The 26,442-nt window shown below is 67.8% G+C and overlaps 12 protein-coding genes across 12 annotated transcripts; 7 read left to right on the plus strand and 5 right to left on the minus strand.

The window, feature by feature from the left end:
* Nucleotides 1–150: 150 nt before the first annotated feature.
* Nucleotides 151–3,859, minus strand: MICPUCDRAFT_33176 (uncharacterized protein). Its single transcript, XM_003058201.1, has 3 exons — nt 3,720–3,859; nt 3,307–3,390; nt 151–3,073 (listed from the first exon to the last, which is right to left on the minus strand). The coding sequence occupies exon 3, from the start codon at nt 2,906–2,908 to the stop codon at nt 413–415; it is 2,496 nt and encodes an 831-aa protein (XP_003058247.1). The 5' UTR covers nt 2,909–3,073; nt 3,307–3,390; nt 3,720–3,859; the 3' UTR covers nt 151–412.
* A 384-nt stretch (nt 3,860–4,243) lies between these two features.
* On the plus strand, nt 4,244–5,637 carry MICPUCDRAFT_57538 (uncharacterized protein; the record flags this gene model as incomplete). Its single annotated transcript, XM_003057828.1, has 1 exon — nt 4,244–5,637. The coding sequence occupies one exon, from the start codon at nt 4,244–4,246 to the stop codon at nt 5,564–5,566; it is 1,323 nt and encodes a 440-aa protein (XP_003057874.1). The 3' UTR covers nt 5,567–5,637.
* On the minus strand, nt 5,601–7,149 carry MICPUCDRAFT_33180 (uncharacterized protein; the record flags this gene model as incomplete). The annotated part of the gene is made up of 2 exons (XM_003058202.1): nt 5,601–6,703; nt 6,844–7,149. 2 exons carry the CDS (start codon nt 7,147–7,149, stop codon nt 5,678–5,680), a joined length of 1,332 nt encoding a protein of 443 aa, XP_003058248.1. The 3' UTR covers nt 5,601–5,677.
* Nucleotides 7,150–7,759: 610 nt separating this feature from the next.
* MICPUCDRAFT_16138 (uncharacterized protein) lies at nt 7,760–8,251 on the minus strand (the record flags this gene model as incomplete). The annotated part of the gene is made up of 2 exons (XM_003058203.1): nt 7,760–7,893; nt 8,125–8,251. 2 exons carry the CDS (start codon nt 8,249–8,251, stop codon nt 7,760–7,762), a joined length of 261 nt encoding a protein of 86 aa, XP_003058249.1.
* Nucleotides 8,252–12,701: 4,450 nt separating this feature from the next.
* Nucleotides 12,702–13,025, plus strand: MICPUCDRAFT_9190 (uncharacterized protein; the record flags this gene model as incomplete). The annotated part of the gene is made up of 1 exon (XM_003057829.1): nt 12,702–13,025. A coding segment is annotated over one exon (324 nt), but the record flags the coding sequence as incomplete, so codon positions are not given.
* A 2,717-nt stretch (nt 13,026–15,742) lies between these two features.
* Nucleotides 15,743–16,576, plus strand: MICPUCDRAFT_16665 (DNA glycosylase; the record flags this gene model as incomplete). The annotated part of the gene is made up of 1 exon (XM_003057830.1): nt 15,743–16,576. The coding sequence occupies one exon, from the start codon at nt 15,743–15,745 to the stop codon at nt 16,574–16,576; it is 834 nt and encodes a 277-aa protein (XP_003057876.1).
* A 163-nt stretch (nt 16,577–16,739) lies between these two features.
* On the plus strand, nt 16,740–17,441 carry MICPUCDRAFT_67594 (uncharacterized protein; the record flags this gene model as incomplete). The annotated part of the gene is made up of 2 exons (XM_003057831.1): nt 16,740–16,912; nt 17,078–17,441. 2 exons carry the CDS (start codon nt 16,740–16,742, stop codon nt 17,229–17,231), a joined length of 327 nt encoding a protein of 108 aa, XP_003057877.1. The 3' UTR covers nt 17,232–17,441.
* MICPUCDRAFT_39483 (inward rectifier K+ channel family) lies at nt 17,427–19,703 on the minus strand (the record flags this gene model as incomplete). The annotated part of the gene is made up of 1 exon (XM_003058204.1): nt 17,427–19,703. The coding sequence occupies one exon, from the start codon at nt 19,701–19,703 to the stop codon at nt 17,427–17,429; it is 2,277 nt and encodes a 758-aa protein (XP_003058250.1).
* A 340-nt stretch (nt 19,704–20,043) lies between these two features.
* MICPUCDRAFT_57545 (uncharacterized protein) lies at nt 20,044–20,358 on the minus strand (the record flags this gene model as incomplete). The annotated part of the gene is made up of 1 exon (XM_003058205.1): nt 20,044–20,358. One exon carries the CDS (start codon nt 20,356–20,358, stop codon nt 20,044–20,046), a length of 315 nt encoding a protein of 104 aa, XP_003058251.1.
* A 1,137-nt stretch (nt 20,359–21,495) lies between these two features.
* On the plus strand, nt 21,496–23,137 carry MICPUCDRAFT_67596 (uncharacterized protein; the record flags this gene model as incomplete). Its single annotated transcript, XM_003057832.1, has 1 exon — nt 21,496–23,137. One exon carries the CDS (start codon nt 21,496–21,498, stop codon nt 23,026–23,028), a length of 1,533 nt encoding a protein of 510 aa, XP_003057878.1. The 3' UTR covers nt 23,029–23,137.
* Nucleotides 23,138–23,243: 106 nt separating this feature from the next.
* Nucleotides 23,244–25,810, plus strand: MICPUCDRAFT_33182 (uncharacterized protein). The gene is made up of 3 exons (XM_003057833.1): nt 23,244–23,315; nt 23,618–23,667; nt 23,936–25,810. The coding sequence occupies exons 1-3, from the start codon at nt 23,281–23,283 to the stop codon at nt 25,630–25,632; spliced, it is 1,782 nt and encodes a 593-aa protein (XP_003057879.1). The 5' UTR covers nt 23,244–23,280; the 3' UTR covers nt 25,633–25,810.
* Nucleotides 25,811–25,969: 159 nt separating this feature from the next.
* Nucleotides 25,970–26,407, plus strand: MICPUCDRAFT_57548 (uncharacterized protein; the record flags this gene model as incomplete). The annotated part of the gene is made up of 1 exon (XM_003057834.1): nt 25,970–26,407. The coding sequence occupies one exon, from the start codon at nt 25,970–25,972 to the stop codon at nt 26,405–26,407; it is 438 nt and encodes a 145-aa protein (XP_003057880.1).
* Between the last annotated feature and the right edge of the window lie 35 nt (nt 26,408–26,442).

Below are 26,442 nucleotides of genomic sequence, written 5' to 3' on the forward strand. Positions count from 1 at the left end.
CCGGACATTGTCACGTCGACGCTGCGGTTCTTGTACTCGCTGTTTCTTCTTCTCGAGGCGTCGACGTCGTCGACGCGTAAGAAGAAGGATTGATGATAGGGATGAGGGGGTCTTGGGCGGTTTTATGATTATCTCAGTGGGCTGCGTGGATGATGTAAAAAGAATTTCTCTTACAACAACATGCGACGGACTACTGTTCTACATTTGATTTTTTTGGTTTCGCCGTCGCCGCCGTGTTGGATTCTTGTCACTCGTACAGAGTTACTCGTACAGCCGACACGCTCAGGGCGTCTCGTTGATCTTGGTACATTGTCACCACCCTCTCTCTCTCCTCTCTCTTTGTTTTTGCTCGATAGTTTTCGCAAAAAAATGTGTCGTCTTCTCGAGACGACGGTCGTCGCCGCGGGATCCATCACAAATCCATCTCCGGCTCGAAGCCTTCGAGGTAATCGTCCAGCAGCTTCTCGTACTCGACCATGAACCGCTTCTCCAGGCGTTCGGTGCCGTCCAGCTCCTGCCACGCGTTCCCGTCGCCCTTGCCGTTCATCGGCCGGTGCACGACGAGCCCGTCCTCGGCTCTCACGCTCGCCGCCGCCGCGGAAGCCGCCCGCGACGTCAGCTTCTCGAGGTCGGACATCCGGTTCGGCATCGGGCGCGACATCATCCCAGCGATGTCCGCGGGGCAGCACCCTTGCTTCGTCGCGCGCTTCAGAAGCGTCGTGCACACGCGCAGGACGCGCTCGCTGGAAGGCAACAACTCGATCCCGTGCTCGCGCAGGAGCTCCACGTCCGCGTCGACGTCGATCGCGGCGACGTACGCGCGCGTGTCTTCGCTAAACGGCACCTTGGCTTGCGGCCAAAACTCCCACTCGAAGCACACGTCCTCAAGCGTGTGCGGGAGCGAGTACCCGTGGTCTATCGGGACGAGCTTCATCGTGTTCGCTTCCTTCTGCACGAGAATATTCCCCGCGTTGCGGTCCGTGTTCGCGAGCCGGATGTCCAGCTGCGCGATCTTGTGTACCTCGTGCACCGGAAACAAGCCGGGGCCGAGCTCCTCCGCCTCGGCGTCCGCCCTGACGTACGCCTGGAGCGACCCGAGCTTCCCGCCGAGGTCCTTCCCGCTGGACGAGCGGCGCATCTCGCCGAGGTGCGCGAGCGACGTCGCGGGGACGCCCGCGAAGCCGCCGTGGTCGAGGACGTACGCGGCGACCTCGCGGCTCGCGCCTTCGCCGACGCGCGTGCCCTTGCGCAACCCCTCGCCGTTGGCCGACGTGTTGGCGTTGCCGCGCGGGTTGTTCTTCGCGCACGGCTCCTCGTCCGCGGGCTTGAACACCGCGCACGTCTCGCCGTCGCGGTCGCGCAGGAAGTACGCGCCGCCGGTGCCGCCGCTCGCGAGCTGCGGGCGTTTTCCCATGAGAAGCCCTTGGCGCGCCATGTCGAAGGACCGCGCGAGGTCGGGCGAGCCGACGTGCACCGGCGACTCGCCGAGAATCTCGCCCTCGTACGACCCGGACCCGCCGCTGTCCGACGTTCCAGCCATGCTGCCGTTGCTCGGTATCGAGACGGACATCGACGGCGTGCCGTTGGTCAGCCCCGTGGACATGTTCGACATCCACGACCCGGGATTCCCGGTGGAGGACATCCCGCTCTTCCACCCCGGGTTCGCGCTCGCGTTCCACGAGTGCCGCGCGCGCGTCGCCGGGTTGATCGGAATGGACCGCGCGGCGGTGAACGGCCTCAGTTCGAGCGTGGACCCGTCCGCGATGCCGTACATGTTCAGCGGGCCGTCCTTCAGCTCCTGGCCGCCGTAGAAGAGCTGCGAGTCCGTGGGCTGGTCCACGCTCAGGACCGCGAGCTTCGCGCGGAGGGACTCCGCGGTCTCGTTCGCGTTGAGCGTCACCTCGAGGTCCTTCGTCCCGCACATCTTCACGGTGATGTTGGCGTCCTTCTTGACGAAGAGATGCACGACCGCGTTGTGCGTGAGGCCTTCCTCGGACACCGTGTGCGAATCGTCGAGCGCCCTGCCCGCGTGCACGATGGACAAGTCGCTCGAGGACTCGGTCCCGGCGAGGAGTCTCAACCCGTCCGACTCGAGCGCGTCGGCGCCCGAGACGAGCGTCTTGAGATCCGCCACCGTCTGCTTCTCGTCCAACGGGAGCCAGTACTCGCGTTCGGTGATCTCCCCTGTGTCGGACACGTCCACCGCGGCTTTGATGCAGATGAACTGAAGGTCGCACAGGCGCATCATGAGGTTCCGATACTCCGCGCTGTTCTCGCACCCTGCGGCGGTGGTGGAGGACCGCGTCCCGGTCGGGGCATCCTCGCCGCCCTCGGCGGACAGCTCCTCGAGCTCGTTGATCTCGGGCAGCCTCTTCGCGTCCGGGAACAGGAGCTTCCGCGTCGTCCCCATGCCGCGCATCAGCGCCTCCCTCGCGCCGTTCAGGTTCATCCAGTCCGGCTTCAGCTTCAGCGTGAGCGACGTGACGACCTTGTTGCGTAAAACCTCGACGGGCGCGGCGCCGCCGGAGGCGAGCATGATGCGAATGTCCTCCGCCGGCGGCGTCTGCGATCGCCCCCCCGCGTGCGTCTGCGCTTGCGACGCCGCGTGCGACGGCGACGTCACGAGCTCTAAATTACCCGCGTACGAGCTCCAGTCAGGCGCGCGGCCGTACGTCCCGTGGTCCTCGTCGTCGCTCTCTTCTTCTTGAAGCGCCTCGAGCAGAGACTTGTGGAAGCCGTCCGTCGGCGCCGTCGTCGACAGGCGATGCAGCGACGGGTACGGATCCTTCGTCGGCGGCGGCGAACGCTTCCGACCCGCCTCCCGCGACGACGTCGGCGTGGACACCGCGGGGAGGTCTAACGGGATCCCAGGTGACACCGCGCGCGGTTCGATCACCGTCGCGAACATCTCGGCGAGTTCGCTCGGTCGATCTCTCGGTGGGGCGCGCGGGATCTCGATCGTGACTGGAACGCGTACTGTAGGCCTACGCGTACGTTCTCGTGACTGTCAGCGGTGTGTCGTGGACCGTCAGCGGTTCGGTTCCGTTGACGCGAATTCACGCTCGGCGGTCTCCTGAGCGACGATCGTGGAAGGTTCCGGGAGGGCGCGCGTCAGCGTCGCGGGTCGGGGTCGACGTGGGCGTGGGGCGCGGGAACGACCGGGGATGAAAACGACGCGACGCGCGCGCGGGGGGGGGGGCTCGAGGTGGACGCTCGGGCGATCGCGGCCGCGGCCGCGAGCGCGCGCGAGGCCGCGTCGGGAAAAGCGGTCGAGATTCCGCGCGAAGCTGACAGGGTGTCACTTACCGCGGGGGTGCCAGGAATGAGGCCGCGACGACAGCTACGACGCGCGTGTCCTACGCGCGCGCGATTCAACCAATGCGGTTTAACCTGCGTATTGAGGAGGAAAAGAACGCGTGATCAGAGAATCGCGATACGATCGACGACGGAGGACTTCCTCGCGGAAACCGGGGGGAGGGATGATGACGCGGCGAGAGATGCCCAGTTTGCGGGAAATTTCATTTCTCCCGAAACACCGAGCCGCTCGGCCGCGCCTCGACGCGCGCGCGCGACGGGCATCGCGCGAACCCGGGGGGGGTTACGCTGCAGATGGTCCAAAAGACGAGATCTGGGGCGAACCCGCGGGGATACGCGCAAAAGGCGCGCGCGTGGGGCGGTTTCCCGGCGCGAGAAAGAAGGCGAAAGAAGGGCACACGCACCTCTCCGAAAAAAAATGAACCCGCGGCTTCCTACCTCCGGAAACCCGCGCGCGTGGCGTCGTGCGTGACCCTCTCCCTCTTCGCAGCGCTCGAAACGAGTGCAGGGACAACAAAGGGCCGCCGCCCGGACGCACTTCGGCCCACCCGGCCGTGTGGGGTGCTACAAACTATGACGAGCGTGACGACGTCGGGAAGACTACGATGCGAAAAGTCGCGCGGTCTCGGCAGAACGTGAAATTCCGTTCTCGACACCCGTACGGAGTACAGTTTCACATTAAATGCTCATACGCGTGTGCCGGTTTTACGAGAGAGTACGGCACTATCCAGACTGGATAGCATACAGTTGCCGACCCCCTCTCCGTTTTACGCGCGAAAAAGTTCTCCCGGCAGCCCGGATATCTCATGCCGGAGTTCAACTGCGCTTTTGCCAAAAGAATCGCAAGCGCGCGAGACAGAGCCCCCCGCCCCGCGCGCGTCGCTCTTCGGCACCCGCGCCTCGCTCGCGCTCGATATCGAACGTCATCATGCTCGCGGCGGCGATCACCGCGCCCGCGGCCGCTGCAGCGACGCCCCGGGCGCCGGTCTCGCGCGCGAGATCTCGCGCGGGCGTCGAATTCCCCGCGACCGCCGCCAATCGTCGGAGTGCCCTTCGGCGCGCGCGGATCGCCCCTCCTCCCCGCGCGTCCACGGAGAAGGACGAGGTCAAAGACAGCGTCGAACGAGCCGCTGACTTGCTGGATAAGATTATCAACGAGACCGTCCAGGGGATCTTCATCGAGGAAGCCGTCGAGGAGGTGTCCGACGCGCAGGCGGCGTCGGCGGACGGCGGCGACGCGCCGAACGGAGGGACGAAAATGACCGAACGCCCGGGCGTGAACAAGGAGGTCGTCCTTAAGAACGTCGTCCTGAAGTACCTCCCCGAGCTCGACGGCTCGTTCCTCGCCGCGGTCGGGGCGTACGTCCAAGTCGCGGAGAGCTCCGGCGACTTCGCGCTGCTTTCGTTGCTCGCCGCAATACGAGAGGAAGTCCTCGCCGCCGTGTCCGGCGAGATGCGACCGGACGTTCAAGTCGTGCAGCTCGTCTCGAGGCTCAAGTCCCCGGAGGATCGACTCGAGGTTCTGAGAGCCGCACACAGGGGCGGCGGGAAAGCCGCGGGGTACGACGTCCCGAACGCGCCGATCGAGAGCGTGGAGAACGCGGCGGCGAGGGTCGTGGACGAGCTGGAGATGAACGAAAACGTTCCGTCGTGGCAGCTCCTGTACCAGCTTCTTCTGACGCGCGAGACGACGCGGCAGCTGCACCCGAACGCGGACGAGCTCGGGGTGTACTCGAAAACGGTCACGTCCGGGTCGTTTTCACCGAGCGAGATCCCGCGCGCGGAGGCGAATCTCATCAAAGAGCTCAGCGTCATCAACGACGCGTTCAAACGACGCGCGCACCTGAGCGCGATCCTGGACGAGTGCCGCGGGCTCGACGAGGAGGCCGCGAGCAGCGCCGGCCGCGCGAACGGCGGCAAGGTGAAACTGAAGCGCACCGCGCGCGGGTTCTCCCCGCCTGGGCTCGTGGAACCGGGCGCGGGGGGCGGGGGCGAGGGCGGCGGCACGCTGAACGTGTTCGACATCCGAGACATCCGCCCGGGGCGACTCATCGACTCCGTATTGAACATGCGCGTGGCGCTGATGCGCGACGACGGGGACGAGCGCGTCATCGGCAGGCTCACGGAGCTGTACTTCGAGTGCTGCGACGTCGTCTTGGAGACGTGCGACAGGGAGAACGCGCAGTTGGAGGAGAGAGCGGCGAAGGAGATGGCGGACGCGGATGACAACCCGTCGACGCAGTCGCGGTGAGAAGTGCCACGCGACGCGTCCCATAGCGCTCGCACGTCGTGCTAATATAGTAATACATAGCAATACGCAATACGCGCCTATCATCCCCCTCCGTCTATAAGCGGAGATCATTTATTTACCCCCTCCGACGTGTTCCCCTAATAACGTGTGCGGCGACGCGTCCCCGTCTATCGTGCTGTACGGCGAACCGGTCTCCGGACACTCCACGAGCGGCGACAGGTGGTCGTCCTCGCCGCCGCCGCTGCCGTCCATGACGCTGTGCCGCCGAATCCTCCGTATCCCGTCGTCGCTCAGTTCCATGGTATCGTCACCATCGACGTGCAGACTCTCTAGCTCCTCCGAGAAGTTACTGAGGTGCCCTAAGCTGAGCCCCTCGCCGCCGCCGCCGCCGCCGCTGTGCGGGTTTATGCTCCGCACCCGCTGCAACCCCGGCGACTTCTTCGCAGCCTCGTTGTCGCTTTTCAGCGCCCTTTGAAGCTCGGACAGGCCTTCGTTCGATATCGTCCGAGAGAACTGCGATCGCGGCGGCGCGATCCTCGCGTGCTCCGTCGCTTTGTCCGGGGGTTTATCCCGAGATAAACACACGACGATCACGCTGACGTTATCCGCGGAGTCCCTTCGCAGAGCTTCATTACACAGCTCCCTCGCCGCGATCTCCGGGTCGTTGTGCCCTCGCAGCGCAATCCGCGTGAAGTCTATCGCGTTCTGCGACGAGAACACGTCCCACAGACCGTCGCACGCGAGGACGATGAACTCGTCTTGCGTCGTGAGCGTGCGCGTCTCCACCTCCGGGGTCACGATCAACGGCCCGGGCTTTCCGTCGGCGCCGCCTTTCAAGCCGTCGATGTGGAAGTCCCCGAACGCGCGCGCGACGCCGAGGTGCCCGTTGATGTAGCCGTCCTCGACGTATCCCCCCGCGGCTTCTATCCGCGCGCGCTCGACCGACGTCGACGGGCGCTGGTCCGCGGACAGGTCGATCGCTGTCCCGTGTCGCGATAAAACCGCGCGGCAGTCCCCGGCGTTCGCGACGAAGCATTCGCTCCCGCTGACGCACAGCGCGAGCGCGGTGCTGCCGCTGCACTCGTCCGCGTCCATCACGCTCTTGAATTCCGCGTCCGTGCGTGAAAACGCGTCTCTCTGTGGATGGGAGGGAATGTGGATCATGAGAATCGAGCGACGACGGGTAGAAACCGTCGGGAAAATCGTTCGGGGCGGGATTGCTTGGAGGAACCGCCGCAAACATCGCGAATTCCGTAATCCGCCGTCAGGGCTCGCACCATCGCGACGCTCGGGTCTTTCCTAAACCTCTCGTCCGCGGTGATGTTCTTCACGAGGTACTTCGACACGTACTCCGCCGCCGCGGACCCGCCGTGGCCGTCGCATATGACGTAAAACGCGAGCGGACCGCCGTCGTCGCCGCGACCGGATACGTCGACGTCCTCGACGCGCGCGATGGCGTCCTCCATCGAATTCCGCCGGCCCATCTCGCCGTGCTCGCCGCTTCGAAGCGCGGTCGGCGCGTGCGGCGGGAACGCCGCCTCCGATGACGACGGCTGATCCGGGGTCAGTCGCGCCTCCTCCATCGCGGTCTCTTATCGACGGTCCTCGCGTCGTCCCGGACAATTACAATTCTCTCGGAAGCAGTGCTGACGATGACCGCGACCCTGCTCGCGATGGGTGGATTCCCGCGGCCCTATCTCCGTCGCGCGAGACGCGAGAAGCGGCGGCACGCGCCGTGCGGACGCGGTCGGCGCGCGTTCCCGGTCTTCTAAGGAACGCGCGGTTCACGTCGGGGAGTTACCGCCTGGAGACCCGGGCGGACGCTCGCGCGCCACGCGGTTTTGGCGCGTTGCCTCGGGAATCATCGACGACCCTGCCTCTGTCTATCTGTGGAGACACGGGATGTGACTTGACCGCGATTCTGAGAAGGGCTGGCCGGTGTCGGCGGCGACGGGGACGGCCACGGCGTCGAGGATACTCTGCACGCCGACGAAAAACGCATGACTCAAACGCGTTACATATCTAATAGACCGCTACACGACGTAGAATCGGCGCGGTCGCGGGTGAAGACGCGGCGTGACGACGAGATATCCGCTGCGGTCGCGGGTGGAGCTTTCGTCGCGTCGTTCACGATGAAGTCGTCGGGACCCGCCCCGCTCGCGGCGCGGAGGCCGTCGCCCCTCGCGCCTTCGCTCACGCGTACTTGGCCTTCAGCGACTCGACGAGCTCGACGTAGTTCTTCATCGCTTCCTCCGAGGACACGCCCTTGCACTTGTCCCACGCGTCCCACTTCGCTTTCCCTTTCGGGTCGAACATCCCGGGGCGGGCTGCGGAGAGAAGCACGGAACAATATGATGAGAGGGTTGGGTGGATCGATCGAGGTGAGCGACATGGACGGGGATTGAGCGCCGCGCGCGCGATGCGATGATGACGATGAAAGCGTGCGCGTGCGCGCCACATGACGCGCGATCGAGCTCGAGACGGGCGGAACGACCGCGCGAGCGGCGTCGATCGGAGCGCGGATCGCGCGCGGACGGCCCCGGGGGCGGGGCGCGAACCGATGTTGCAGTCGCCGACGTTCGCTTGCTTGAACCAGCCGTACAGCTCGAGCTGCTCGTCGTTCGTGCACTTCGTGATCGCCTTGACCTCCTCCGCGGCCTTGTCGAACTCCTCCTTGCTCACCATGGTTACGTTGCGTTCGGGCGTGCGTCCGCGTGCGTCTGCGTGTGACCGCCCCGCGGCGCCGATCCCGGGGTGAAACGACCTTGAGCAGCTTGCCTCGTCACCCGCCAGCAACAGAAAAGACCAGCAAAAGACGCCAGCCCTCGTGTCGTGGCTTTCTTTCCTCGCGACGCGCGACCCCTCGTCGCGACGGACGACCTCGCGCGTAGCGATACCAAGGCGTCGACACGTCGTCGTCGCTCGCCAGACGATATCCGCGGCCCGCGCGCGTGGACGATACGCGTGGACGGCGACGCGGCGCGGCGCGGCGCGGGGACATCCCCAACGACGTTACTTTTCGCGTTGTTATTATCGCGATCGCCGACACTTTTCCGCGGAAGCGACGCGAGCGAAGAGCGTCGCCATGCGGCCTCCGAAGCGACGGACGCGGTACGACGCGAGTTACGCTCCGGCGAAGAAGAATTCTGGCGACCTGAAGCCGACGCGCGCGCAGCCGGGACGGCCGGGAAAGACGACGACGCCGCCCGCGCCCGCGCGCGATCGCGCCGCGAGACGCCATGACCCAGCGAAAACCGCGACCACGACGGTTCGCGCGCAGCCCGCGCGGGCGCGGGCGGTCGCGACAGCTCACGCGGAGAAACCGAAGCGCGGTAGGGGGAGGCCGCGAAAGACACCCCCGACGATCGCGCGCGGCAAGCCGTCGCCGTCGAAGCCCCCGCGCGGCGCGATTCCCGCGCCGCGGTCGCAGCAGAATCCTCGGACGGAGGCGGACGCGAGAAAGAAAAAGCCGACGACGACGGCCGGGCGAATGCTCAAGGCGCGGCGGAACGCCATCGCGAGAGCGAAAGAGCAGCGAGCCGCGGAGCGCGAGCGCGAGAAGCGCGCGCTCGCGTCGCTCGTCGGCCGCCGCGTCCGGGTGTACTGGCCCGAGGACGACGCGTTCTACCCCGGGACGGTGACCAAATACGACGCGCGCGGCGCCGGGAAACATCACGTCCGATACGACGACGGCGACGAGGAGGCGCTGGCGTTGCATCGCGAGCGTCTGCGATGGTGCAGCGTCGGGGACGACGCCGGGTGCGAGGGTGTGAAGTTGATCGCGAAGAAGCGGAAGGAAAAGGAAAAGGAAGACGCGGGGGAGGCGAGCGGGGACGCGGCGACGAAACCAGAGAAGCCGGCGCCGAAGAACCGGGCGAAGAAGCCGCCGCCGCGAGAGCTGGAGCCGGAGCCGGAGCCGGAGCCGGAGCCGGAGCCGGAGCTGCAGCCACAGCCCGATCCCGAGCCGCTTCCCGCGAAGAAAACGTCTAAAATTCCCGTGGTGAGCCCCCTGCGCGACGAGATCATCCGCGTCCTCAAAGGCTGCGACCCTGCCGGGATGAGCGCCGAGGACATCGCCGCCGCCGTCGCGCTCGCAGGAAACGTCACGATCGCCGCGAAAAAAAAAAGCCACGCCGTCTCCGGGTGCATCAACCGCAACTACACGACGGGCGTCTTCGTACGCGTAGCTCACGGCCGGTACGCGCTCGCGGAGGACGGCGCGGTCCCGATGCTCGTGGTCGAGCGCGATCCTCCGCCGCCGCCGCCGCCGCCGCCGGTTCGGGTGCTGTTGGTCGTCGTCTCCGGCGACGGCGACGACGACGACGCGCGCGTGTGCGTGTTGGCGATACCGACGCTCACGTCGCGCGTCTCCGAGAGCCGCGGCGAGCGTTTCGGCGCTAAAGCGCTGAAACCGCCGCTGCGTTCGTGGGGTACCACGCGCGTGGGGTGCCGGACGGTGAGCAGCTGCGCCGGGTCCGGCGTGTTCGCGTCTTTACAGCGACGGAGACACGTCGCGAGGCTCGACGCCGTCGTCCGTGAAATACGACGCGCGCGAAAGACGAGGAAGGCGGAAGCCGAACGCGCCGCGGCCGCGGCCGCGGCCGCTCCTGCCCCTGGCGCGACCGCAATCCCCCCCGTGGCGGTGTCGACGCGCACGCCGTCGGCTCCGGGTGATATCCGCAGCTTCTTCGGCGTCGGCGGGGACGCGTTCGAGTACGACTATCGACCCGACGAGGAGCCGCCGCCGGCGTCGGCGCCGCCAACGCCGCCGCCGCCGCCGTGGCGTCCGGCGCCGACCGCGATGGAACTCCAAAGCGCGTGGGCGACGATGTCCCCGTTCCCGCTCGACGGCGCGGTGCACGGCGCCGGGGCCGCGATCGAGGCGTGGGTGTGCTGCGACGCGCCCGAGTGCGGGAAATGGCGGCGCGTGCCTTCCCTCGTCGCTCGCGAGATCGGCGACGACGAACCGTGGTTCTGCCGCCTCTCCGCGGACGCGAAGCGCAACGCGTGTTCGTTCCCGCAAGAGCTCGAGAACGACGACATCGATCGCAGGATCGAAGCCGCGGCCGCGGCGGAGCGCGCGAAGAACGAAGCCGCCGCGGCCGCGGCCGCGAGGTACAACGCCAAGCGCGAGGTCAAGCGACGACGAGACCGCGAGTACCGCCTCCGGAAAAAGGCGGAAGCGGCGGCGATCGCCGCGGGGCTGCCGCCGCCGCCGCCGCCGACGCGACAGAAGCCTCCGAAGCCTTCGAGGCTTCCGAAGCCTCCGAAGACGTCAAGAACATCGCGGCGGTTCGAGAGTAGGATACACGACGCGACGATATGGGCCTCCGTCGCGAGGACCGCGGCGTTGATGCGGAAGAGGATGACGCTCGCCGCCGCCGCGGATCCGACGGACCGGGTCCCGGAGCTCACGTCGGGGATGCGCGCGTTGGACTTGTCCCCCGCGCCGCCCCCAGCGTGCGCCTCGCCGTCCACGTCCGCGAGCGACATGTCTGGTTCTCGTCGATCGCGTCGTTCGGGGTCGTGGAGGCCGCCGTGGCGCGCGATCGCGAGCGCCGCGCGAACGTCGTCGAGAATCACGGCGCGGGGGGAAGTCGCCGTGATTCTCGCCGCGATCGACGGCGACGGCGTCGACCCAGGGCGCGTCTGCGTGTTCCTCGCGACACGGGACGACCCGGACGACGTCCCGATCGCGCGGCTGTTCCGCGGCGAGACGTTCCTCACGCCGAACATGGCGGCGGCGTTGCCTTCCATCGACGGGTTCGCGTACTCTCGCGTGAGCCCGACGCCACCGCCGTTCGCGCCAAACTACGCGGCGTGGGACGCGGCGGCGGCGGCGGACGACGACGCGGAGACGGAGGAACGTCCACGTCTCCCCCCGACGCGGTGGGGCTCCGCGGGGCCGCGAATGAAGCGCGTCAGAGGCGATCGCGGGCGACGACGGCTGTTGGGTGTCGCCGCGCGCAACGCCGAGGCGGTCGAGCGCGCGGTGATCGCGAGCGAGATGGACCACGATCGCGCGTGGGCGGGGTGGTTCTCGATGCCGGAGCCGAGGCAGCCCCCGCCGCCTCCCGCGCCGAGGGCGATAACGTTCGAGGACGTGGCGTTCGTGGTGCCGCCGCTTTGGGCGCACCCGCACTGGGCGCTGGGAGGGATCGGCGACGTCGCGCCAAAGGCGAAGATGAGGAGGAAGATTCCGAGGGTGTGGCGCGGGAAGGACCTGGACATGATCGTCTACGGAAGAGACGAAAGGCTCGAGTGGGCGCGAAAGACGGGAATGTTCTTAGCGCGCGCGAGGACCGCGCTCGGCGACCGACGGCTGCACCGCGACGCGTGGGGTGGTAGCGTGCTCGACAGCGTGATCGGCGCGATGCTGACGCAGAACGTCAGCGACGTCTTGTCCTCGTCCGCGATCATGAACCTCGCGGCGAGGTTCCCCGGTCCGCGGATCGCCGAGTCGGTCGCCGTCGAGGAACCTCGGAACGACCCTCCGGAGACGGCGCGAACGCCGGAGCGCCCGCGCGTGGACGTCGATATCGATCGCCGCGAGGGGTCCCCACCCCTAGAGGTCCTGACGCCGCCAGAGCGCGATCGCGAGCCGCCGCCGCCGCGCGCGACGTCGCCGGCGCCGGCGCCGCCGCGGAACGAGGAGCCGTCTTCGCCGTTCGCGTCGCCGCCGGGGTCGCCGCCGCGCGAGGCGAACGACGCGAACGATCCCCCCGCCGCCGAGACGACGATGAAAACGCCGATAGAGGACGCCTTCGCGACGCCGCCAGAGTACCTCCCGCACGTCGGGTTCATCAGCGCCGCGGTGGGGGCGCAGTGGTACCTCGCGAGGCTCCGGGGGCTGCGCGCGAGCGACGCCGCAGCCGCCGCCATGGCCGCCGCGGCGGCGCCGTCGAACGTCGAGGACGAGATCCCGGAAGTAACGCCCATGGCACCTGCGTTTCACGTTCCCATCGCCGCCACCCCTGTTATCAACACCCAGAACGACGCGTCGACACCGCTCGCGGAGCCTCAGCCGCGAGCGAAGAAGAAGACGAAGACGCAGATCGTCCGAGAGGAACTCGCGGCGCTCGCGGCGGCGGCGCTCGAGACCCCGGACCCGAGCCCTCGTCCGCCCTCCACGCGCGACCTGATCGACTGGAACGCGGTCCTCAAAGCGCCGATCGAGGACGTCGTCGAGTGCATCCGATGCCGCGGGATGCACTTCATGCTCGCGAGGCGGATCAAGAACCTGCTGCGACGCATCGCGAGCGAGCGCGACGGCGCGTTGTCCCTCGAGTTTTTACGCGACGTTCCCACCGAGCTCGCGCGCGGGTACCTCCTCTCGCTCGAAGGCTACGGCGTGAAGACCGTGTCGTGCATCCTGCTCCTCGCGCTGTACCGCGCGGACTTCCCCGTTGACGTGAACGTCGGCCGCATCATGGCGCGCCTCGGGTGGGTGCCGCTCGAGACGGAGCAAGCGCTCGAAGAGCTCAGCGAGTACGCGCCGGAGCCCGCCGTGTACACGTTTTTACGCGAGCGGCTGAATTCGTTCGGGTTGCAGACGTTGTTCGAGCTCCACTACCACATGATCACGATGGGCAAGGTGTTCTGCGAGAAGCGCACGCCCAACTGCCGAGCGTGTCCGCTTCAGGACATGTGCGAGTACGCGAGCTGCGGCGGGAAGCGACAGGTGAACGCGACCGCGACGGGCGGTCCGGCCGCGAGCTCCGCGCCGGCGGCGGCAGCGCCGCCGCCGCCGCCGCCGCCCACCCCGGCGCCGCCGCCGTCGCGCGTCGAAGCCGCCGCCGCCGCGGAGATCATCGCCGATGTCGAGGACACCCAGGGGACGCGGACCGCAGAGTCGATCGAAGAAACCCTCGAGGCGGTCATCGACGCCGGCGCGGCCTGGGACGCCGCCGGCCGCCCCCCTGCCGGCGCCGCCGCGGCGTTGAGGCTCGACCCGGGCGCGAGCTGGACCGACGCGAGAGCCGCGCACGCGAAGTTGTCGCGCATCACGCACCCGGATAAGTGCGACGACCCGAGGGCGGCGCGCGCGTTCGCGATCATCACCGCGGCGAGGAACGTGTTCGCGCCCCCGCGCGCGAGGACGGACGACGACGACGTGTTGGGGGGATGGGAAGCGACCGCAGCGGCGGCGAGGGACGACGCGATCACGGTTGAAAACGACGAGGTCATCGTCGGCGGGGCGTCGCGGGGGGCCGACGGCGCCGCCGGCGGCGGCGGAACCGACGGCGTAGGCGAGATCGAGGACGTCGGAGGCAGCGTTGGGCCTACGAAAGGCTTCGCCGCCGCCGCCGCCGCCGCCGCCGCGTCGATCGCGTCGTCCCCGCTTCAAGTCCAAGTCCACAGGGCGCTGAACATCAACAGAATCCGCCACGAGCTCACCGCGTGGTCGCTGCCGGCGAGCATGATCCCGACCGGGCTCCGCGCGCGACTCAACTCCGTGGACGAGACGTGCTACCTCGGCGTCCGGAGCGAGCTGCCGTCCGCGGTCGCGGCCGCGTCTCGGGCGTCGACGCGCGCGGGCGTGGAGATCGTCCCCGTCGCCGTGCTCGTGCCGTGCCGCGCGGCGATGTACCGAAAATTTCCCCTCCACGGGACGTACTTTCAAACCAACGAGGTCTTCCTAGACAGCGAGACCGCGGTGCGGCCGGAGCTGTGGCCGATACACAAGCTCTCGCCGCTGCCGACGGTCTCCGTGTACTTGGGGACCTCGGTCGCGAGCATATGTCGCGGGATGTCGCGCGCGGAGGTCGCGATGTCGTTCGGGGATAAAGCCGTGTGCGTGCGGTCGTGGGACCGCGACACGGGGCACCCGCGGCCGCTGCCGCGGTGGGCGTGCCCGTTCTTCCCTCGGAATGGTGCGACCGCGCTTAGCGCGCCCGGGGAGGAGGAGTACGCCGTCGGCATTCGCGTCGGCGACGGCGGGAGAGGATCGATCGTTTTCGACGGAGGCGAGGGTAATGAGACGCCGCCGGCGGCGCGCGAGGCCCCGCCCGAGGAGGCGCCGACGCACCCGTCGTGGGTGGCCGCCGCCGCCGCGGCCGATCTCGCGCCTCCCGTGAACGTCGAGGACGACGACGAGGACGGCGGGGACGACGACGTGGACGGCACCGGACCGGTGAACATGGACGAGCAGTGGGATCGGTACCTCGAAGAGGACGAGTTCGAGGACGCCGACGGGGAGATTCTTCCGGACGCGTCGCCGCGGCCGTCGCCGCCGCCGCCGCCGCCGATGCGACCGTTCGCGGACGGCCCTCCCCCGGACTGGAACTCGAGGGTGCTCATGGAGTACGCCGCGCGTCGCCGCGCGGTCGCGGAAGCCGCCGCGGAGGCGTCGAAATTGGAAAAGAAGGCGTCGCGGAAGAGAGCGCGCGCGGGGGGGAACGGTCCCGCGGGCGGCGCGGGCGGCGCGGGCGGCGGCGGGTCGGCCGCGTCCGACGCGAGCGGCTCCGTCGACGCCGGGTCCGGGTCGTCGTCCGGGAGCTCGGCCGGGAGACGACGGAAGCGGAAGTGGGCGGACGTGCAGGTCGTGAGCGTGACTCGGTTCTTCTCGCTGGGGTCGCCTCCCGCGTAGAACGCCGCGTGATAAGATACAAGACAGTACAACGTAGAGACGGCGTGAAGTCGCCCGCGGCGACAGCCGATACCCGACTCGAACGAGCCAAAAAAAACAAGTTCATCGGTCAGTTGAAACTAGATGCGATCAAATATTGAAACCGATTGATGGGTGAAAAACTTTTATTTGAGCGCACGAAGATATCCCGCACTACAGTATTCCGTCCTCGTCATCGGCAAGATAACCTCCGACACGACGCGCGCCGCCGCCGTTCGAGCGCGCGCGCGGTGTCGAGGCGAGCACGCGCGGCAGCGATGGCGAGTATCGCGCTCGGCGGAGGGATCGCGAGCGCGGGAGCGCGGACGCGAGCGTGCGTCGCGCGCGGGGTATCGCGTCGACCGCGCGTCGTCCATCCTCGATGGGAGCTGAGGAAAAGGGTGACGTCGGCGCCGGCGACGCGCGCGACGGGGCCGAGCGCGAGGGCGGGACGGACGCGACGGACGCGACAGAGCGCAGATCGCGGACGATCGCGTCGCGACGCGGTCCCGAAGACGACGGAGACGACTCCGGCGACGACGACGTCGACGTCGGGGACGCCGCCGTCGATGGATCTCGTCGACGACGCGAAGCCGACGATTTCGACGTCGACGAACGAAAACGAAAAGAACGACGACCCGGACTCCACGCGAAACGCGGCCGCGGTCGCGGGCGTGCTCCCGCTCCTCGCATTCGGCGGCCTCGTCGCCGCGGGCGCGCACTACAAAGACGAGATAACGACGTTCCTGTACGCGTTCAGCGACGTCGTCGAGGGCTTCGGACCGGTGAAGGGGCCGATGGCGTTCATGGGCATCTACGTCGCGCTCGAGATCCTGGCGGTGCCGGCGATCCCGTTGACGATGTCCGCGGGGGCGATATTCGGCCCGGCGCAAGGCACCGCGATGGTGTCCGTGTCCGCGACTGCCGCGGCGACGATATCGTTCCTCATCGCGCGGTACGCGCTCCGCGAGAAGGTCACGGAGCTCGCGAGAAAGTACCCGAAGTTCGCCGCCGTCGACGACGCGATCGGCGAGGACTCGTTCAAGGTCGTCGCGTTGCTTCGGCTGTCCCCGCTGCTGCCGTTCGCGTTGTCCAACTACCTGTACGGCCTCACGAGCGTGAAGACGAAGCCGTACGTCCTCGCGTCGTGGCTCGGGATGCTCCCCGGGACGTTCGCGTACGTCAGCGCCGGCGCGGTGGGACGAACGCTCATCGAGGCGGGGGAGAGCGCGGCGAGCGGCGGCGGCGCGGGGGGAGAATGGACGCACGCCGCGCAGGTCCTGTGCGGGTTCGGGTTCGCGGTCCTGTCGGGGGGGTACGTCACGCGGTTAGCGACGGAGGCGTTGAAGGAGGTGGAGGACGAGATGGAGCGCGTGGAGAGGGAAGCCGCCAAGGGCGAGTGAACGTGGAGAGGGAAGCCGCCGAGGGCGAGTGAACGCGAGACTGACGAAATACACGACTCACGAACCGAACACGACCTGACTTACTGACTCATAACCTCTGACTCATCACACTGTTAGAACTGTCTGCGAAACGCGACGCGCGAATCACACAAATCGTCGCGCGATGGGGTCAGGGTCGCGCTATCCCCCCGTCAGGCCTCAGTACGACCTCGTCACGCACGCGAGGCTCCCGCAGTACAAGTACTCGCCCGACGCTCCCGAGAAGCTCGCGGGAGGGGGGCAGACGATCGTGCCGTTGGCGGACAGCGGCATCAAAGCGCTGGGGGGCTGTCCCAGGCGAGTGCGGAAGAATTCCGCTTCCGTCCCCCTCGGTCGTCGACCCGACCGGGCGCCGTATCCCTCGAGCCCGCCGACGTCGCCGCCCTCGGCGTCGCCATCGCACCGCCCGTGCATCAATCACCGCCGCTGACGCCGTCATCACCCCGCTCTCCACCCACGCAGCGTCGCGCTCCCCGAGGGAAAGACCACGAACTCGGGCACCGTGATCCGGACGTACAAGCACCTGAACATCCGATCGAAACTGGAACCGCACGAGCGCTTCTCGAAGCCGGTCACGTCCTCGATGGAGGTGGGGTGGGGGATAACACCTAGGTGATGGGCGACGCGCGACGAAGAGGAGCGGCGCGAGGTTGTCGTTCGTCTCGATGTAACTGATGTACAACACTACTAGAGAAGGGCAAAGGGAAGTTCCGCGACTCCAAAGCCGCGAAAAAGATGAACCAGTGGGCGGGCGGAAGCCTCACGTAGAATACGGTAACCTTGCCATAGAAGAGCGACGTTGATACGAACGTCAGATGCATATGCTCGCGCTCAAGAACCCTCCGGCGTCGCCGCCCGCGGCGTCCTCGCGACGATCGCTCCCGCCTCCCTCCGGATCTCTCCCGCCTCCCTCCGGATCGCGCGACGCGATGAACTCGCGGTACCGCGCGTCTAACCGCCTCGCGCGGTTACACGCGCCGCGCAACTTCTCGGGCGGACACACGTCGCCCGCGGCGCCGCTGATCTTCGCCGCGAAGCTCCGGACGATCGCCGCGCACACGGTGCTCTCGTTCAGTCCGTACGTCTTCGTCCACGACGGCCTGACGCACCACCGCCGCAGATACCTCTCGATGACCTTCCCATTTGAGTACGCGGAGAACCCGTTCGGCCCGCCAGGGGAGACGTCCGCGAGACCAGACTCGAGCAGCGACTTCGCCGTGTGAACAGCCCCGGCGAGGATGAAGTCGCACGGGTCCGGGTCCGAGCCGGGGGCGAGGAACCCGCCGTCTCCGCGCGCTTCGCACGCCACCAATACGGTAACGCACCTCGAGATGGCCTTTCTCACCGCGGTCCGGCACGCCTCGCGGATGTCGTCGGCGTTCACGTCCGGCTTCGCGCCGTCGTCGTCGGTCAACGCCATCGTCTTCACTTCCTCCTCCCCGAGCGTCTTTTTGAGCATGAACGCGAGAATCTTCCTCCCGCGCGGCTCCCGCGTGCCGAGCATCCGCGGCGCGAGACCGCCGAAAATGAGCGGCTCCGCCATTTTCGCGACGGCGTCCTCGGACGTCTTCGATTTCACCACCGCGCGCCGCGCGACGTCGCCGTCCGCGAGAATCGCGTTCGCCTTGCACACCGCCGAGCCTCCCACCCACGCGTCGAGATCGTCGCGATCGCCGCCGGGGGTTCCTTGCATCGCGGGCGCGTCCGCGGGCGCGTACGCGCGCTTATACCACTCCCGCGCGCCTTTGACGTAGTCGATCCTCACGAGCTCCCAGTCCACGCCGCCCTCGGCGAGGAGCAAACCTATCCTGGAGCTATACGGGCAATACGGCACGAGAGGCGACCGCGGCGCGCCGTTATCGAGCCCGCCGCGTTCGCCGTACGACGCGCGCGCGCACCCGCACGTGAGCCGCGGGCATCCGGGCGTTGGCGTCGTCGTCGGCGCGGCGTCGCCTTCCATCGCGTATTCACCCTCTTCGACGTCGTCGACGTCGACGTCGACGTCGACGACGTCCGTCCCGTCCACGCGTCCGGCGCGGTCGCACTCGCGCGCGGCGTTGAACCGTTCCCACGCGATCTTCGGCGCGCCGGACCTCTCGTCGACCGAGATGACGTCCTCGAATTTCCCGCCGAACACCACGCTGCCTTCGCCGTAGGACGCCGTCGCGCACACGTCGCCTTTGAAGACGTCGTCGAATGCTCTCAACGTCGCGTGAAGAAGCATCCGGCCTCCGTCGCCGTCGCCGTCCTTCCCGAACGCGCGCCGCAGCGCCCCACTTCGTAACACCGGCAACAGCGGCGACGTCTCGTCCACGTCATGCACGACGGTGTGCACGCCGCTGATCACGCTCGGACGCGCGACGTTCAACGCGACTCTCTTTGAAAACGTCTCCCCCTCGCGCGTTACGTGCCGCCGCAGCAGCGCGAGCGATATCTCGTTCGGGAACAGCTTGTTGCATCGCAAGTTTCCGACCCTAAACTGCAGGCTCGGAACGCCGTCGCGGCATCGCACGACGCCCACGGAGGACCACACGATGTCCCCGCGCGGGGATTGAAACTTCGCCACGATCGCGGACAACACGACGAGGTTCACGCCGACGCCCAACATCTGCTGCGCGACCGCGATGAAGTGCCCGAGCGTCGACACCGGGACGACGTTCCCCGCGCTCATCGTCACGACGTGCGCGGACGCGAACCGAAGCGCGAGCTCGAACTGCTCGGGGTCGTGCCCGCGCGAGTCCTCGAGATCGTCGTTCACGTTCACGAGGTCGAGTCCCGTCGCGACGACGCCGCAGAGGAGTATCGCGACGGCGTACGCCGCGGACGCGAGCGCGAAGCAGAGGTACCAGGACCCTTCGAGGACGAGGAAGTAGAGGTACGTCGCGGAGAAGCGCGCGGACGCGCGGCTGTGCGCGGCGGACGCGGGTTTCGTCTTCGACGAGTTAACATCGCCCCGCGAGGAGGAGGAGGAGGACGACGCGGGCGCGGCGCCGCTCGTTAGGTGCTTGTGACTGCTCGCGCGCCGCGCGGACGCGAGCAGCGCTTTCTTCGAGCTGCCGACGCGCTCGACCGCGCGCGCTGACGACATGAACGAGGCCCGTCGCGCGCGCCTCACGAGTGGGTGGGGCTCGAGAAAGATCCATCGTTGTCGTTAAAAAAAATTCACTCCAGTCAGCGCCACGACAGCAGTCGGCGGGCGGCCCTGGCCGCCGCCCCCGCTACCACCTAGGTGATGGGCGACGCGCGACGAAGAGGAGCGGCGCGAGGTTGTCGTTCGTCTCGATGTAACTGATGTACAACACTACTGTACGAGCACGCGGGCGTACGCTGAATGTGTCGAGGGCGTTTTGGTTTCCGCGCCGCGTCGACCGCCGTCGCTCCCGGTCGCGCGCGCACGACGCGACCACGACTCCAACAGACCATCTACTCTACTCTTCCTTCGCGCCCCGCGCGTCGCCGCCTTCGGCTTCACCGCCGCCGCCGCCGCCGCCGCCTTCCTCCTCCGCCATCGCGCGAAGGACGTACGACCCGACGACGCACTGCGCGGCGGCGACGGCGCACAGGCCGCTGACGGTGGCGTGCCTCTCCGCCTCCTCCGCCCACACCGACCATCCGAACGCGCTCGCCAAGCGCGGGAGGACGAATCGCTGCATCGTGACGTACGTCGCGAGCGGCGCGACGACGATAGCCACGGAGTAGAGCAGGAGCTTCCGGATCGTATCGCCGCGCGGCGGCGGCGGCATCGCGACGCGCGATGCGATGCGTCGCCGTCGCTCGGTCCGAGGGTCGACGCCGAGCGGATCGCGGCCGCGCCCTTCGCCCGTCCCCGTCCCCGTCTCCTACAACAGATGGAGCTTGAACGCGAAGATGAGGACGAACGCGACGAGCGCCCACGCGATGTATATCGGCCACGCGAAGTCGTCCGCGGGCTTGGGCTTGTGCGCTCTCCGCGCGCGGTCGCCTCCGAGCGATTCCTCGTCGGGCTCGGCCGGCGCGTAGCCGCTGACTATCTCCTTGTTGATTCGACGGCGTCGCGCCCCCATCCACGAAGACGGCGACGGCGACGGTGCGCGTTCCTTCGCCGCTCGAGTGCGCCCGGGTCGCGCGTCGACGCGGGGGTCGTTGTGGCTCCCGCCTCCGCTTTCTCGCGGGATCTGAAAACAACAGAACAATCCAATCTGAAAACCGCCCCGAGCGCGAGCGGGCGTTCGAGGAGGCGGGCACTCGTCCGGGCGCGCCCCCGCGCGAGTCCCCGGGTTCTTCCATCCATGACGACGGCGGAGGAGGACCCGCCCGCGATATCCGCGCCCGTCGCGCAGAAGGCGGTCTCGTTCGATCCCTCGAGCGCGAAGCTCCTCGAGCTCGAGCGGAAGCTCGCGGCGAAGGACGGCGTCATGAACGAGGGCGTCCTCGCGACGCTGCAGCAGTACGTCGCGAGCGGCGGGAAGCCCGCGGCGGCGATCGAGCTCCTGTCCGAGAACTACCGCGGGTACGCGCAGATGACGTCGCTCGTGTGCGGCTGGCTCGCCGCGACGGAGGAGGGCGACGGCGTCGGCGGGGGAGGGAAATCGAAGCGCGCGTCGATCGGGCGAGGCGGGAGCGCGATCCCGAGCGCTTCCGCGGCGGCGTCCCCGAGCGCGCACGTCGCGAACTCAGGCGCGGCGAAGAGGGAAGGTGGCGTCGGCGATCACGGGGACGATCACACCCCGCAGGGCGGCGCGACAACAAAGCCGCGGACGCCGTTCTCGCGCGACGGCGACGGCGGCGATCGCGCGAACCAAGGATCCGCGGGGAATCTTCCGTCGCTCGCGAAGGAAGCGGCGGCGAACGCGACCGCGCACGCGCTGAACGACTGGCGCACGCGCGTCCGGCACGACGAGATGCACTTCCTCGAGCAGCTCATCAAGAAAAAGTTTGACACGAGAAGGGTGGACGCGGTGAAAGGCCGCCCGCAGTGGCTCCAGCGTCTGCTCAACTCCGATCGATGCCGCGCCGTGCTCTTCGCGCTCGCGGAGGCGCACCCGAACTGCCTCCTCATCACGATCGCGATCCAGCACGCGTGGCAGCACGGCCACGCGGACGAAGTCCGCGCGCTCGGCCCGGCCGCGGCGTCGTACTTTAGCATCTTCCACGAACTCCTGGCGTACCACTTCCGGTCGTTGATCGACGCGGGGGACGACGAAGAGAAACGCGCGCTCGCCGCGGACGCGATCAAAACCGCGTGTTGCCAGTCCCTCGCGACGTACTTATTCGCGCAGATGATGCTCGCGGACCTCGCGGGCGGCGGCGACGCTGGCGTGGGCGGCGGGGGAAGTTCTAATTCGCAGGTGAGGGCGCTCGCGGTGAGGATATCGCAGGAACTCGAGACGACGGCGGCGGCGGCGCACGGGTTGAGCACGGTTCGAAAAATCGCCCCGCTGCTGTGCGCGTCGGACGCGGACGCGGCGGCGACGGAGGCGGCGGGGGAGCTCCTCCTCGCCGCGGCGGAGACGAGGGAGAGGCAGGAATTCGGCGGAGCCGGCGGCGGCCTCCCCCAGGGCATCCTTCGAAAGTTCCACGACATGTACCTCGGGGACGCAGACGCGGCGGGCGCGACGAAGCCGTCGAAGGCGCCGCTTCGGCACCCCGACCTCCTCCGGTCGCTGTTCGACGACGCGTTCCGGTGGGCCGGCTCGGGCGGGGTCGTCCGCCCAGAGTCGAGGGACGCGTGCGTGGATCTCCTCGTCCTCGCGACGACGGTCGGCGACGACGAAGCGACGACGACGAAGGCGGCGCTGACGGAGACGTTGTCGACGTGCGAACGCGCCGCGCGCGGCCAACAACCGAACGTCGCGGCGCTCGGCGAGCTCGTGCAGATCCCCGCGGTCGCCGCGGGGGTGCTCTCCTGGGTTCGAAGCGGGTTAGGAAGCCCGGACCACTACCGCGACCCGGTCCGCGCGAAAGCGTCGAGCGCCGCGTACCTCTCTTTGGCGGAGACGGTGGCGAAGCGTTCGCCGCGGTTTCGCGCGGAGGTTTTGGACGTCGTCACCGTGGCGTTGAAAGCGATGGGGAAGGCGCAATCCGAGGAGCTGCACCTCGCGGTGATGGACGTCGCCGTGGAGGTGGTCGCCTGCGGCGTCGTGCTCCCCGCGCTCGAGGTGGCGACGAAATCGTGGGCTTCGCTCGTGGATCCGTCGCACTTGCGGTATTTCGTCGGGGAGGTGTTGGAGTTCACCGCGCCGCCGTTTAGCGGGGATTTCGCGGGGAGCGTGCTTCGGTTGCTTCGCGCGGCGGGGACGCGGCGCGGGATGCTTCCGTCGATCGACGCGTTCGTGAGCGAGCTCGTGGGTCAGAGGATGAAGGGGGGGTTGGGGCCGGGGTTAGGACGGGAAGAGGGCGCGATTTTGGACGCGCTGCGCGGGGTTCGGCGGTGAGCGCGGGGAGGTAGCGTGCACGTAGCGTGCACGTAGCGTCACGCTCGGGGTGCACGTAGCGTTGAAAGGTGATCTGGGGTGAACTCGACCCTAGATACGACGTCGGAACCGATGAACCGTGCGACGCTCGCGATCAACGCGTTTCGGATAAAAATTTTGCCTTCCGTGCGCTTTCTCGAAAGCTGCTCGAAACGCCGTCTTCGCGCACACATCCGCTCGCCTCACACGCGACACGGTACAAGTCGAGTCATCATGGCCTCCCTCATGATGTCTGCGTTCAGCTCCAAGTGCGTCCGCGCCCTCGAGTTTTTCCCCGAGTCGCTCGCGCGTCCTGCGCGGCGCGTGCGGCGCGCGATTCCGGCATCGCGGCGATTTCAGGGATGTAGGGCAATTTAGCCGCAACGCGGCGAGGGTCGGAATGCGCCGCGCCACGGCGCGGTCGTCCGTCCATCCCACGTCGCGGCGGGCGCCCTCATCCTGTTCGATCCCTTCCACAAAGATCGTCGCGTCACTTCGCGACGCGCGCATTCGAACGCGTCGCTGACGACATCCTCGCCCCCGTTCCGAACGTCGAATCTCTTCTCCGCAGGACGGCGGCGCCGATGGGCCTGCCCCGCCAGGCGTCCTCCAAGCTTCCCGGTGCGCGTTCGCTCGCGTTCGACGTCCCCGCGATTCACTTCCGCGACGCCGTCGTGTTCATCGCGACATATTAGACGCGCGTCTCGCGTTTTACGACGCGCGGAGACGTCGCGCGCGCGACGCGCCGCGCGTTCCGACGCGTCCGCGGACGCCGCGTTTCGGCGCGCCGATAAAAAAGAAGGCGGCTTCCATTCCGACGATTCGATTCGATTCGATTCGCGACCGAAGACTGACGCCCCGCGCTCCCTTCCCCCAAACCCACCCGCAGCGTCCTTCCCCGCGCGCCGCGCCGCGCGCAAGGTCAACACGACGACGACCGCCGCCGCGAAGAAGCTCTACTTCAACGCGGACGACGGCGCGGCGCTCAAGAAGATGCAACGCGGCGTGGACAAGCTGGCGCACGTCGTCGGCGTGACCCTCGGCCCGAAGGGCCGCAACGTCGTCCTCGAGTCCAAGTACGGCTCGCCGAAGATCGTGAACGACGGCGTGACGGTCGCGAAGGAGGTTGAGCTCCAGGACCCGGTCGAGAACGTCGGCGCGCGTCTCGTGCGTCAGGCGGCGCAGAAGACGAACGACCTCGCCGGCGACGGCACGACGACGGCGACGGTGCTCAGCGCGGCGATGATCACGGAAGGGATGAAGATCGTCATGGCGGGCACGAACCCGGTGCAGCTCACCAGAGGCATGGAGACCACGGTCAAGGAGCTCATCGGCGTGCTCAAGGGTCTGAGCAAGGAGGTGAGCGACGAGGAGCTCGCCAGCGTCGGCGCCATCTCCGCGGGCGGCAACATGGAAGTCGGGACCATGATCTCGGACGCGATGGAAAAGGTGGGTCGCTCGGGCGTCATCACCCTCGAGGAAGCGCGCAGCGTGGACAACAACCTCATCGTCGTCGAGGGGATGCAGTTCGACCGCGGGTACGTCTCGCCGTACTTTGTGACGGACTCGGAGAGGATGACGTGCGACTACGACAACTGCAAGCTCCTCCTCGTGGATAAGAAGATCAAGTCGGCGCGCGACATGATCACGATCCTCGAAGAAGCCATCAAGGTTGGATTCCCGCTCCTCATCATCGCGGAGGACATCGAGCAGGAAGCGCTCGCGACGCTCGTGGTGAACAAGCTCCGCGGTGCGCTCAAGATTTGCGCGCTCAAGGCGCCCGGTTTCGGCGAACGCAAGTCGCAGTACCTCGAAGACATCGCGATCCTCACCGGCGGCACCGTCGTGAAGGACGAGCTCGGCCTGTCCCTCGACAAGGTTGGCGTCGAGGTTCTCGGAAACGCCGCGCGCGTCGAGCTCGGCAAGGAGTCGTGCACGATCGTCGGCGACGGCTCCACGCAACTCGAGGTTGCGGCGCGCGTGAAGCAGATCAACCGCCTCATGGAAGCCGCGGAGGCGGATTACGAAAAGGAGAAGCTCAACGAACGCGCCGCGAGGCTCTCCGGCGGCGTCGCGATCATCCAGGTCGGCGCGCAGACGGAGACGGAGCTCAAGGAGAAGAAGCTCCGCGTCGAGGACGCCCTGAACGCGACGAAGGCGGCGGTCGAGGAGGGCATCGTCATCGGCGGCGGCTGCACGCTTCTCAAGCTCGCCGCCGCGGTTGAGGACATCAAAGCCGCTCTCCCGAACGAGGAACAAAAGCTCGGCGCGGACATCATCCGCAAGGCGCTCGCGTACCCGATGCGTCTGATCGCGTCCAACGCGGGTGACAACGGCTCCGTCGTCGTCGAGCGCGTCACGAACAGCAAGGACCCGGACTTTGGGTACAACGCCGCGACGGGTAAGTTTGAGGACCTCATGGTCGGCGGGGTCATCGACCCGACGAAGGTGATCCGATGCGCGCTCGAGAACTCCGTGTCCGTGGCGAAGATCTTCCTCACCTCCGACGTCGTCGTGTGCGAGATCCCGGAGAAGAAGGTGGCGGTGGCGGGTAACGCGATGGACAACTCTGGGTACGGCATGTAAAAAGAGAGTTGGCGAGGAGGTGACGTGGAGGGTGGCGGCGGTTGAGGAAGGACCGCGCGGAGACGATGTGGAGGCGACGAGATGAAGAGAGGCGTTTAGCTGTTTGTGTAGCGGGTGCTGGCTACGCACTGACCCGATCGATATTCTTTGATAATACTGAACACGAGACGGGTGCGACATGACGTGATGACGTCCTCACGCGACTCCTTCCCACCGCGGCCGGCCGAGTGAAAATTTCTTGGACGCAGCGCTCACTCGTACGCTTCCGAGAAACCTTATCGAGTCGTGCTCGAAGCAAGCCGGGCACTTTCTCTCGCGCCCCGCACGCGCTCGCGCCATGAAGGAGTGGTACAAGTGGTGGTTCTGCGTCGCCGCGGTGCTGGCGGTGCTCGCGCACTGCGCGTCTCCCGTCGCGGCGACGTACTACGGCACTTACTGCGTCGAACCGGCGGTGTGGTACGACGTGGACGGCGTGTGCGTGTATCCCGGAACCCCGCAGTACACCGTCGTGGTCAACCGCCCGGGGTACGTCGGCGCGGGCGCCGTCGGTTTCGCCGCGGGGAAGGCGTCGAACTACCGCCCGAACTACGGCCGTCCCGATCGCCCCGGAGGTCCGGGCGGCGACCGTCCCGGTCGCGGCTCGGGGGGACCGAGCACGAGGCCGAGCGCCGGTCGCGGCGGCGGAAGCGTCGGCGGCGGTGGCCGCGGCGGCGGCGGCCGCGGCGGCGGCGGCCGCGGCGGTGGCGGCCGCGGCGGCGGCGGCCGCAGAGGCTGATGGATGTTTCTCTGCACACCACGTTCGTTCCGAGG

Source organism: Micromonas pusilla (genome assembly GCF_000151265.4).
Source record: "Micromonas pusilla CCMP1545 genomic scaffold MICPUCscaffold_4, whole genome shotgun sequence".
NCBI lineage: Eukaryota > Viridiplantae > Chlorophyta > Mamiellophyceae > Mamiellales > Mamiellaceae > Micromonas > Micromonas pusilla.